At 50.4% G+C, this 12,649-nt stretch overlaps 1 protein-coding gene across 3 annotated transcripts in view; it reads right to left on the bottom strand.

Annotated features, from left to right (window-relative positions):
• Nucleotides 1-12,649, bottom strand: part of Camk2a (calcium/calmodulin dependent protein kinase II alpha) — a 63,919-nt gene that overhangs the window by 35,852 nt on the left and 15,418 nt on the right. For all 3 annotated transcript variants that reach the window (XM_021150264.2, XM_021150265.2, XM_029471966.1), the window contains exons 2-6: nucleotides 11,413-11,507; nucleotides 5,465-5,524; nucleotides 1,071-1,125; nucleotides 220-285; nucleotides 62-134 (exon numbers count right to left, since the gene is read on the bottom strand). In XM_021150264.2, coding sequence (XP_021005923.1) covers nucleotides 62-134; nucleotides 220-285; nucleotides 1,071-1,125; nucleotides 5,465-5,524; nucleotides 11,413-11,507 — 349 coding nt within the window. The remainder of the gene's footprint in view (nucleotides 1-61; nucleotides 135-219; nucleotides 286-1,070; nucleotides 1,126-5,464; nucleotides 5,525-11,412; nucleotides 11,508-12,649) is intronic.

Below are 12,649 nucleotides of genomic sequence, written 5' to 3'. Positions count from 1 at the left end.
AAGGGAGTGCAGAGGCAGGGGACTTGGGAAAGCTGCTTCTGGGGGGGGGGGTGTTACTCACCTTCAGGTCACGATGCACCACCCCCATCTGGTGACAGTGTAGCACAGCCTCCAAGATCTGCTGGATACAGTGGCTGGAGAGAAAGGGGGAGGGGTCAGGCCGCCTGGGAAGCTGACTGTGGGCAAGGGCACCTCTGCCAGGTTGCAGCCAGTACTCACCTGGCATCAGCTTCACTGTAATACTCCCGGGCCACAATGTCTTCAAACAGCTCCCCACCAGTGACCCTGGGGAGACAGGCATGGCGTCGTCACCCTCCCACTGAGATTCCAGGTGCCACCTGGCCTGAAGGAACTTTCTGGAAATTATTTGAGAAGGGCAGGGCCGGGGACCTTAGAACCTCAACCCCCCAAAGGAATAACTGGATCACGAAGACCCCTGTGGCCACCCTGTTCCTGTCTTCTAACACAGCTAGATTTCTCTTACCCCTCTCTGTCCCCTCACTGGGCCCAGACTGGTGGGGACAGTAACTCAGAAGCAATCAGTGATTCCAGAAGGCTCCTGGAAGCTTGTGGGCTGTTTGGTTTCTCACTTAGCTTATTTTTACACTTTTCTATTTATGTTTAAATATTTTTCTTATTTTTTTTAATTGAGGGGAAGCTATGGAGATTTCCCATGTGCCCCTGTCCCCTCTTCTGAACATCACTGTGTTTTACAGACCAGACAAGCATCTCACTGATTCTTACTGCCCACCTAGGGACAACTAAAGCCTGCCATTTCCTTCCTGCTTTGACAAGCCAGATTTCAAAATGAAACTGGATACCCCCACCATGAACGGCAAGGCAGCAGCATCACTGGCCACAAATAGAGAAGCAAAAAATAAACTGATTGGTACTGGCTGGATGTGCCTGGTGTTTTAAACAGAAATACTAGCTTATGAAGCCTGGGGAGTGGTCCACTGCATAGCCTAAGAGCACTCAGAACCCCTCAGGCCAAATAGTCCATAAAGGTCATCCCTGCCCAGGTACCCAGGTCTCCCATGGCATATCAGGATGTGCACAGAAAGACTCACAGATCAAAGATAAGGTAGTGGTGCCCCTCCTCAGAGATGCTGTCATGGAGTCGGACTGTGGGCAGGATTAAAAGCAGCAGGTTACACAGGGGTTCGATGCTTTCCACCCCCACTATTCCTGTTAAATTCCAGGAGCTACCATCTCAACCCTCAGTCCAGGAGCACAGACTTTGAAGAAGGCAAACAAACGCAAGGGATTCACCACACCAAGACCTCCAGCATTACTGAAGGAAGCTAAGTGCAAACACTGAAGATCTCTGTGTGTCAGCTTGGTCCTCTCCCTGTCCAAGCCTCAGTTTCATTTACTGGGCAAGAGAGAGAGAGAGAGAGAGAGAGAGAGAGAGAGAGAGAGAGAGAGAGAGAGAGAGAGAGTGTGATTAGTGTGTGTGACGAGAGGGGGGGGGGGGGGGGGGGGGGGGCAGGTCGCTGTGCCTTTCTGACCCTCTTTTCTCCTTATTTGGACTTTGCAACCTTGTTTCAAGAGTCCTATGAAGTGCACAGCAGTAACCACTCAGTGAAGGCCCTGGATTGACATCTCCGCTCTGCTTCCAGACTGAGAGACAATAGTGTTTCCCTGGGCTGAAGTGAGAGAGACAGCAGTTGGTTCCTGAACACTGATGGCTGTGAATTTGTCATCTCTTCACACCTCATTTCCCAGGAACAGAGGCAAGGCTCCCAGGAGCCCAGAGCTCCCTAAATGGCTCAGCTTTTAAAAGAAAGGCCGGTGGTCTAGGACTGATTCTGGGAAGCTAGGTCCTGTCAGCCAAGGGCCGGTTCTCACAGGCTAGGGTGCTCATCCTTCATCCTTCTCTGTGGCATAGATACAGTGTAGGGGAGAGCTGGCGGGGACAATGGGGATCCTTCTGCACAATGCAATTCACACAGCTGTTGGGATGGTTTGGCCGTTATCACCCACTGGTTTGGAATCTTCTCCAAATTATGTCGTTTCGTGAAAAAGCAAAGTGTAAAGCTTTGGTGTTTTTCCGAAAGAGACGTCTGAGCTCGGGCATGATGGGAGTCTTTCTGGGAAGATGTGAAGAAACGGGCAACAGGGAGCCTGTAAGGTGTATGTGTGTGTGTGTGTGTGGGGGGGGGTAGCAGGCTTCCTTCTCATTGGAAACCCTAGCATCACTGGGTGTGAGCCAGTGGCCTTGAGCACATACTATCACAACGTCTTCGAGTGCCTCTTGGCTCTCAGACTTGCCTATAAGCTTGGTGGGGTGAGAGGTAATTCCTGAATGGATGCCCTAGGAGATAGGAGATAACCAGCAGAGGTAGAAAATGGTGGAGTGAGGGGTGGTTTACACAGACTTAAATGAATGTTACATGTTTTGGTTTTGGTTTTGGTTTTCCCCCCCTTTTTACAGTGCAGAGGATTAAATAAAGCAAAGAGAGAGAGAGAGAGAGAGAGAGAGAGAGAGAGAGAGAGAGAGAGAGAGAAGAAAAAGAAAGAAAGAAAAAAGAATAGGAAAGAAAAAATGTGTTCTACCACCGAGCTTCATCCCAAGACCTTTGTCATCATTGCTGTTGCTGTGTGTTTTTAGAAAGGGTCTCCTTGTGTAGCTCAGGCTAGCCTCAAATTCACAATCCTCCTGCCTCCCAAGTGCTGGCGTCACAAGGACGTGCCTGAAATGTTAAGCGAAATGTGAAGACACTGTTTTTTTCAAAGTTTTGTTTTTGTTTTTATGTATGTGTCTCTGTGTGCATGCACACGTGAGTATAGGTGCCATCAGGTTCCCTGGGACTGGAGTTTCAGGCGGTGGTGAGACAGACACCTGATGTGGGTGTTGAGAACCTAAATCAGGTCCTCAGCGAGAGCAGTAAATGCTCTTAATCCCTGCGCCAGCTCCCTAGCTCACGGAGGCATTCTTAAATGACGATAAAAGCTGTTATTGCTTTGGGTGTGAAGTGTCTCCCAAGAAGGCTCATGTGTTAAAGGCTTGATCCCCAGCAAGGAGTGCTGGGTGTGTATGTGTGTGTGTGATTGGATCATGAGGATATTAACCCCACTGAATTGATTTAGGCTTCCATTGAGGAGTTCATCGCTGAATGGCCTATCAGGAGGTAGAGCATGAGCCTTGAACATCCTCAAGTTCTCTTCCCCTTCCCACACTATTCATTAAACTCTCAGGTTTTGAGTAGCCCGGGCCAAATCTGGCACGGGCATGGGATTTCTAGAGTCTGTCTGTCACAAGCAGTACCCAAGCAGGAACCAAGAGACAAAAGGTCTACAGGCACAGCTGGACCAGGCTGTGCTGAGACCCCCCTCCTCCACCCCCTGAGACAGGGCAGTGGACACCAGCAGATAGCAGCTCATCTCCCTTGCCTGGACTTGCCAAGCAGACTGAGGTCATGTGAAGTTTCTCCAGGCGTGAAGCCCTCTGGACTTCTGTACCACATCTATACTAGGTTAGGCTTCTCTGACAAGATTTCATCTGCTTGGGGTGGGCTGTTGGGCAAGGTCCGGGTCTTTCCAGCCCTCCAGAAGAAGCTCATGGCTCCTCTGAGAGCTTTTCTGGCTGCCTGCTCAGCTCTGCTCTCCATGAGGAGCCAGGCTTACTCAAGCCCATTCCCATCCTCTCTTCTCCCGACAGCCTCGGAGCCTGGAAGAGATTTGGACATGTGGTAGAGCCTCCAGTGAATTTGACATCGGGTGAATGGGGGAAGGTACATCTCCATGGAGACAGTAGGAAGGCTGATGACTGTCATCTCCGGGCTCTTGCACTTCATCGTGTCAGGGTGTCTCCCTGGGTGGATGGCGCAGAGCAATGAGCCGTGTGGGGTCGCAGGCAAAACTTGCCTTCTGCGGAGAGCCTGCTGCAGGAATGGGCAGACTGTGGTGTGGAGTGGCTGAGCAGAGTAAAGTTCATTCGCTCTGGCATTGCACTGTTCTCTATTGAATTACCACCCCCAGCAAGGCAGGAATAACTTTTCCCCCCAAAAAAATCCAAGTTTCAGAATGGTGAGGCAATGTGTCTAGGGTCAGTCACACTGTAACAGTGGCGGCATTTAAGCTGCTGGTTGTTACCGCCTGGCCTATGTATTCTTATTACAGCCGGGAATGGGAGTGAGAGAGAGACATAGATAGGAACTCTGAGCTCAGACAGATCCGTTGCAATGCACAAACCCATCTAGATACACACATACAGATACCACTTACAGACACCACACATACAGATAACCACACACAGAGACAGAGACATGCATGTACAGAGACACATACAGATACATCATGCACATATAACAGGACACACGTAGAGAGACACATACAGAAATATACACACATAGATGCTATACACAGACACACACACACACACACACACACACACACACACACACACACACACCATACACACGCATACCACTCTACTCCTCCCAAGCTGATAGCCTTTTTGAGAATATGGGATTTCTGTCACAGCTCACTAAGGTATGAGCAGTAAGGTGAGCAAAGCAGAGTCCAGCTAGGGTCCTCCCCTAGCTGTGGCCTGTGACCTCTTCTCTGCTGCTGGCCTGCCTCTGGCTGCTGTGCAGGGGAAGGGAGTGGCCTCTGGTATAAATAGCAGATGGAGCTCTCTCCCTGGGGAAAGTTAACCCTTCCAGCTCAACTCCACTACAGGAGCCTGTGTGTGTGTCCTGTCCGTCCGTGTCGTCGCCCCCCCCCCCCAGCCAATGGAAAAGGCACAGCTGCCGGAGTTTGCTCTGGAAACCAGCAGCCTTAGCTTCCTCTCTGTGAGAGCCTCGACACCTCAGCCCATCTCAGGCCCATGGAAGCAGAGGCCGTCATGAGACCCAAGATGCTCGAGTGGCTAGAAAAGGACAGGCACTGGTGAACAAAATGACTCAGAGAGAGCAGCAGTCCCACTAAAGTCTCACAGCCTAGATCTGCAGACCAGATGCACAGGAAGGAGCAATGAGACAATGAAGTGTATTTCAGGCCCTTCCCTGGGTCCTACTACCCTGAGCCAAGCATCTCTGGAAGATCTCCTCAGTCTAACTCTGGGGCATCAGCCAAGCTCCTGGGGTGGGGGTGGGTGGGGGGTACGAGGCAGGCAGGAGAAGGGCTCCAAAGCGGGACAGGCCCACAGATCCGGGCTGACACTGCTTGTGGTGGGTCAGGGAGTGGGCCTTGTTGGTCCAGGCCAAGCTTTCCCTGGCCTATTTTCATCTTTCTTTTTCGGCTTCAAGAGCATTCCTGAAACAGCTTTTCCGAAGGAGGCGCTGGCAGCGTGGGTGGCAAGAAGGGTCCTTTCTTCACCTTCCCCCAAAGCAAGCTGGTCCTGAGCAAGACGCCCCCTTTTCCAGCTCCCTCTGCAGCCTCCATCTCCAGAGAAGAAAGTGATTGCGCCCCACCACCCCACACTCTGCCGGGACCCCTCATGCTCCCCAGGGCTCACCGATATTGGGGTGCTTCAATAAGCGGCAGATGCGGGCCTCACGTTCCAGCTTCTGGTGATCTGAAACACAGATTCCCTTGTAAATCCCAGAGAAGATATGACCTTCACGCCGACTCTATTGTCCTCACCTCCCAGGGTGGCTCTAGGTACTAGAAAAGGTGGCCTACATACGAAGGCTTCTGAGTTCTTGGAAAGGGCAAGTGGGTAGTGAGGACCCAAATGAGTCTCCCTCTCCAGGCCTCAGTATCCAAGGCTCTCCAACGAGATTCTCCTCCAATCCCTTCCCGTATGACTTAACCATCCCGAGGTGTAGAGAGCTGGTACAACTCCCTGTAATTCCTCCAGGCTAGCCCCTCAGCCCCTCGATCCAGGCAGACGAACTGCAGAGTTGTGCCCTTCCCAGTTCCCACCTGGGAGCTGCCAGTTCACTCAGCAGGCACACCCTATCACCAGCCATTCATCCATCTGACTGCGCCCCTCAGTGACATTGCTTTCTAGAAGTGCGCCCTGACTTCAAGCCTGCAGGGACCCTCCTTTGGGCCCTAGAGGGCCAGGCAACATTTTTGTGTCTCCCAGAACCTTCATCTTCGGGTAGGGACTCTGTTGTACCACCTACATCTATTTGAATGCCTGGTACATGTTAGTTACTTAAGAAGTCACTGGGTGGATGGATGGATGGATGGATAGATAGATAGATAGATAGACGGACTTGACAAGCTTCCTAAGGTAGTGACTGTTTTCTTCAAAAGCAGCCCCTCCATTTTCACAGGACACTGGAATCAAGGACAGACAACTGCAAAGAACTTATATGGTAAACTTGGTGTGTCCCTCCTCACCTCCCTTGGGGCTGGCCTAGGGCCTGTATGCCTGCCAGGACCTCTGTCTGAGACCCTCTGTCTCCTACCCACCTGCAAGAGTTTGTGTAAGCTCTGCTGCCAGTGGTCTCTGCCTCAGTCTGCCAGGAACAATCATAACCACAAGCCCAGTCTGTGTCTGCCATGGTGGCCTGTGACACCATTGTCAGCATGGCACAGATAAGGTCAGGTGGCCTGAGCCAGTGGCAGCCTGAGGGGGGCGGCTACATTGGCCTTGCGCGGTCTCTCCACAGGATGGCTCCTCTGGAGCAGGTAGCTACTTGGAGGGTAGTGAAGATGGAGAAAGCCCTTATTTCTCCTGCTTCCTCCCCTAGAGCAATTGCTGGCTGCCCTCTGCAGACTACAGAAGCCGAGATCGATGCTGAAATGTGGCTTTGCCATCAGCAAAGCAATTAAGTCCAATTCCGATTCAATAGGCTCAGCTCCCAGCTGAAAACCTGCTGCAGGCTTCAGGGAGTGGGGGTGGGGTGCAAGGCCAGATTAACTCCAGATAACCCTCTCCCAATACCCTCTCTGCCTCCTTCACCATCCTCAGGCACAGGATGCTGGTTCCTAGACAGAGGAAGGGAATCCCAACCAGGTCCCTGATCCACATGCACTTCACCTTCACCCACAGTGGAACCGCAGAGCTTCAGAGTCAAGGTTCTGCCTGTGAGAGGGAATGAGATCTTCTGGCCCAGGCAACACACTCAGAGCAGTGGGATGCAAGTCTAAACCCAGAACTGTGCTGTTTCTTGCATATGAGATGACCCAGGAGTGCAGTTCCATTGATAAACAAACTATACACAGGTGGGACAAAACATTGGTCACTAAACCTTAAACTCTGTCTGGTTATCAGACCTCTCTGCTAGAATGGCCCGAATAGGACAGCAGCCGCAGGGCAGGTTCGGCACAGCTACCCTGTCTGTGTCGGGACTTTCCCCGTTAGCCACACCCATCCACTGCCTGTGAACGGAACACTATGCAGGATTCCGTAGCCCCATTCGTGAAGATTGCGTTTCTAAGGCACTGAGAAGCTCGGGTGCTGTGGCGTCCTAGCTGGATGGCTCAAGTCTGTTCTCGCTATGGTATGTGCAGGGAAAGAATGCGAGGCTGGGTGAGGGAGGAGTGATCCCTTCTTCAATGTCACTAGTCAAAACAGCCGAACCCTTTTCAGAACTTAGAGCTCCGAGGACCTCATTCCTTGACTGACTAACTCTCCATCCTAGCTATTTGTCTCTGGTGGCCAACGTCCTTTTTTTTTTTTTTTTTTTTTTTTTAAGGTATAAATGGAGGGCCTGCCACTCTTGGTTGACTGACTAACAGCTTTCCTAATGTGTTTACGATAAACAAGCCAAGGCTTTAGCTAGCACCTTAGCCATGAAGACCATTCACACGCGCTCTTTCTGACCTTGACTGTTCCAAGCTTCTTATCTTAGAGTCTTTGGCTTGTTGTGTCCTCTCCTTGGGGGTGTCCCTCCCCTGGGCCTCCTTATGCTGCTTTCTTGCTCCTCAGACAGATCCAAGCTCAAGGTCACTTCCTCAGAGAGTTTCCCTGCTGCCTTTTCTAAGAATGTCCGCCTGCAGATCACATTTCTATCACCAGATCTGACCTTTCTTTTAGGCAAAGTCTCTCAATGCTGCAGCCCTGGCTGCTCTAGAACTCATTGTGTAGACCAGGCTGGCCTTGATCTCACAGAGCTCACCCTGCCTCTGCCTCCCCAGTGCTAGAATTAAATTATGTGTGTTTACCATACCCATCTGATTTTCTTAGTAACACTCCTCACTTCTTTGCTGTACCCAGTTCACAGGTATGTTTCATGCACTGCTCGGCTTCATTCCCAATAAAACAGGATGCTGGGAACACAACCTTGTCCACTGGTTACTGTCACATTCTAGGGACCCAGCGTGAAGCTGATGAGAGGCTTATCCAAGCTCCTAGCACAAGCAAGTGGCAGAGCTTCTTGTCAGTTTCTGCTAATACTTGCAGCACTGGTAATCAATTTGTGCGTGACTCAGTCTCAGCCCACAGTGATGAGACATCCAGGCAAGTTCAGAGCCTCCACACCCTGCCTGGCGCTAGTGAACATGGCCCCTCATACCCATGCTGACAATTTGGGGGCCTTCATCCCGCTCTGGTTGGGTCATCCTTGGGGTATTGAGGTTAAATTGGAGAATAGTTTACTCCCAGGAGCCAGATAATCTCAGCAGGACAGGCAGGGACAGAGCCTTCCAAGCACACAGACTTTGTCTCAGAGAGGATGGGCTCCTGCAAGCAGGTGTACACAGGTTGTAACCTGCGAGCAGGGGACCACAGAGGAATGATGAATGAAGGAGGGCACTGAAGGCAAGAAAGTCTCCTCCCCATTCTGGGATATAAGAGAAATAATCCAAAGACCAGGGGCTCTTAACATGTGGGTCACAGCCCCTTTGCAGGTCAAGTGACCTTTACACGGAGGTCATATATCAGATATCCTACATATCAGGAGAGTGTGGGGGAAGCCAGATTTATAAGACTCAACGCCTCCTATAGGGGTCTCAGCGAACCTCAGAGATGGCTCATGAGCCTGGAGCCTGAGAAGGTCGCTGCCTGGCCACTGCAGCAACCGCATTTGTGTTCCCAGAGTCCCTAGGAGGTTCACAGAGCAGCTGGTGGGGTCCAGCTCAGAGCACGTGGCTGCCATCTACTAAGCTAGAAGGTTGACTGTCCTAGAACCTCACAGAGACGATTCAACTCCAGGGTGGAGCTCAGAAGGTTACATTTTAAGACTGGAAGTGGGGCCTGGCAGGGATGTGAAGATGCAAAAAAAAAAATTACGTTTCATTTTATTTGCTTATGGTTTCTTTGAATGACACTAGGAGGATTCTTTTGTTCTTAAGAACTAATTTTAAAATGCATATAAAAATATCTCCCGGAGCTGGGAACTACTTGCTAGAAGAGGCCAGGCAAGGTGTGTGCTAGAGGAGGCCACAGCTTGCTGAAAGGGGTGGATAGACGCCCTGGGTAGGTCTGCTCCTGCAGAGAGCTGCAGGATGTCATCCCAGAGAGGCAGCAGGAGAAGTTTAGAGAATATTGCCAAATGTGACAGCTGTAAAAGCCCCCTGTGGAGGCGAGTGACATGAGAAGACTGCTCAAGGAATCTCTGTTCCCCTCCCTGCTGGGAAAGAGCACTGGCAGGCGACAGCAGGCATCCAGAAAGTTCCTTGTTTCCAGTCCCCTGCACCTAGTCTCCTAGGCAGGGTTACTTTCCCCCCAAAAGGTCTTGGGTAGTGGCTGCTTGACACAGCCAGATTCTGTTCGGGGGTGGTTAGTCATCTTCCCAACAGGAGTGACGACCTTTGTCTCTCAGGATATGTGCCCCGAGACAATGATAAGTCGGTCCAACAACTCCAGCACCCAGCAGGATGCTCCCTTCTTATCTTCCTGTCACTATTCTAGCCTGGGGGGTTCTTAACATGTGGGTTGCAGCCCCTTCTCACAGGGTTTGCATATCAGATATTTTATCTATCAGATATTTGCATTATAACTCATAACAGTAGCAAAGTTCTGGTTACGAAGTAGCAACAAATATAATTTTATGGCTAGGGGGGTCAGCACAACAGGAGGACCTGTATCAGAGGGTCCCAGCATCAGGAGAGTTGAGAACCATTGCTCTGACCTTATGTCTAGCATCTCAGGAATTGAGGTACAACCAGGCACACAACAAAAAGGCTGCTCCAGCCAGGCTTGCCAACAGGGGGCAGCACTCTAGTCGGACTTCTTGCCTACCTAGCTCCTTGCCTCTGGCTCTGACTCTAGTCTGTCCACAAGTTTGGCCTTTTTATACTAGTTATGCCAGCTGGGGACTCTCAGAACCTCTCCTCAGTGCAGGATGCAGAAAAATAAACAGACAGAGCATTGTCGGCCAGACAACAGAGCAGGAGACAAAAGGCGGTAATCACAGGCCAGTTTAAGTCTTGCTGGGAGGCCCACAAAGAACAGTGTGAACACCCTATCCAGCATTCACAGGCCCTTCGCCAGCTCAGCACCTGTTGGGCCCTCATCCAAACACAGTTGCAGTCTTCAAAACAGTGAAACACTATATCTCTTTCCCATGATTTTGCAACCACCTTACCCAACAGAATTCTCACACCAGTCTTCAAGACCTCTATCTGGGGTGGATGTCAGCTTGCCAATATACTGAGGACTTGGTCACCCACTACTGCCCTAAACACATAGGGATGACCAGGAGTCTTCTGGGCAGACTTCCCAAACTCCAGTGCCCCTGAGCATCTTATTAAGAGACGAGTTTAACTATTTTACGTCTGAATGGGGACCATCGCTCAGGGAGGCTGCCACTACTGGCCGGGATCAATTATAAGATTTAGGAGCCAATGTACCTAAAGCCTCTGCAAGCTAGACTTAGACCTTTTCAAAACCAGGCCATACCTCAGAGCACCTATTCAAAACCTGGAGTGACAGGAGCAGAACCACAGACAGGTTCACAAGCAGCAAGCACCTACGCCTGGTGAGGGCGCTGTCCTGGGTGCTGAGCACAGAACGCTGGATGAGTCCTGGCTGCTCTGTTGGGGCTCACAGTCACCATGAACCGGGGATTAAAACACTCGACCACAGTGGTGAACAGAATGAGGTGGGCCACATGGAAAGAAAAAAAAAAAAAAAAAAAACAGCAGGGAGATAAAAATGGAGACTGAAGAGAGCAAAGAAACGGCTTTGAGGATATGACCGAGGGGAGACCTGGAAGGAGAAAAATGGCTGCCCCCATAAAAAGAAGCAGGCTAAACACTCGGGCAGAGACACAGCAAAAGCAGAGGCTGGAAGGCAAGCCTTGAAGGGCATGGCAGAGGGGAGAGGGAGTACTACTGAGGGCTTGAGCTATCTGGGGGATGCGGTAACATTGAGCCTGCAGTCCCCGAGGAAGGAAAGTGAAGAGTCTATTCTCTTCACACCCTCAGAAGGAAGAGCCTCTTAGCCTGCCAATACTGTCTCCCAGGGGTCAAGCTTGGGGTTCAGGTCTAGGGCAAGAACTATGGCCGAGTAGGAAAACTGGCCGGGGGTGGGGGGGAGGGGAGGCAGGCAGCGCAGGAACCTACCTCTGGCTGAAAGCTTCTTGGTGTTGATAATCTTGGCAGCATACTCCTGACCAGCCAGCACCTTCACACACCTGCGCACCACAGAGAAGGCTCCCCTGGGGGACAGAGAACAACGTGATGTAGTGAGGGGACCCGAGAGCTGTCTCCCTGGGCTACCAAGAGCTCCTACAGATAGATGTACCATGCAAGGAAGGGAGCTGTCCATTGCAGTCACCTATGTCACGGGGCTCCTGCGGAGCACAGGTCAGGAAGATCCAGAGAGGGGCCCAGATCCTTGGCCTCGTGCAAGAGGAGCCTTCTGGCTCTATAAAAGTTAGGTCACCAAGTTATAAAACGTTAGGAGCCTGGAGTGAGAATCACAGAATCTAGGTCTCTGAGAATCTTTAGGGCTTTGTTCTTTGAATAAGTAATACATCACATAGCTCCAAGTTCAAAGGAGGTAAATATGTAGGCCCTGAGAAGTCCTGCCTCCACTCCTAGGTCCCCAACCAGTAAGGGGTCCTTCTAGAGGCCTGGAGTCTCTTCTTACAAATCCTCCCCTCACAGACAGCACCAGGCAGGTATATTGTTCTGTTTCCTCCTTTCTATAGTTTACATGTTTTTCCTTTGAGACGGGGTCTGACTATGTAGCCCTGGCTGGCCTAGAACTCATAAAATTTAACTCAGATCTACCTGCCTCTGTCTTTCAAGTGCTGGAATTAAAGCCATGCACCACCATACCCAACGCAGTTGATATATTTTGAAGGCCATCATCCTTCATTTAAAAAAAAAAAAAACCTCTTCATCACAAAATATGTAAGTATATGACTGTCTTATAGCCTAGTGTCCTGGCCAGTTTCCTGATTGAGGTCCCCTACTGAAAGGCAGGTTGGTTTAATCTCTAGCTATTAAAAACAATACCCCAATAGCCTTGAATTTGTGCATTAGAATTGCATTAATTCTAGTTCTCTGGAGACAGACAAGTAGATCTCTCTGTGAGTTCAAGGCCAGCCTGTTACACCTAGTATGTCCCAGGCTAGCCAGGGCTACATAGTAACACTGTCTCAAAAACCAAAAACAAATAAACAACCCCTCCCCCTTAAGAAAGTATTGCATTTCCTGTATGTGTCTGAGTCTCTGGGATAAGCTCCATTTACTAATGTTTTTTGGTCAAGGAGGGCAGGTGATATTTGGAAACTTTGATAATGAAGTTTTATGAACTTCTTTTCTTTTCTCTCTTTTTTAAATGATTTATTTC

Source organism: Mus caroli, chromosome 18, assembly GCF_900094665.2.
Source record: "Mus caroli chromosome 18, CAROLI_EIJ_v1.1, whole genome shotgun sequence".
NCBI classification, from domain to species: Eukaryota; Metazoa; Chordata; class Mammalia; order Rodentia; family Muridae; genus Mus; species Mus caroli.
This window is presented reverse-complemented; position numbering and strand designations above follow the sequence as displayed.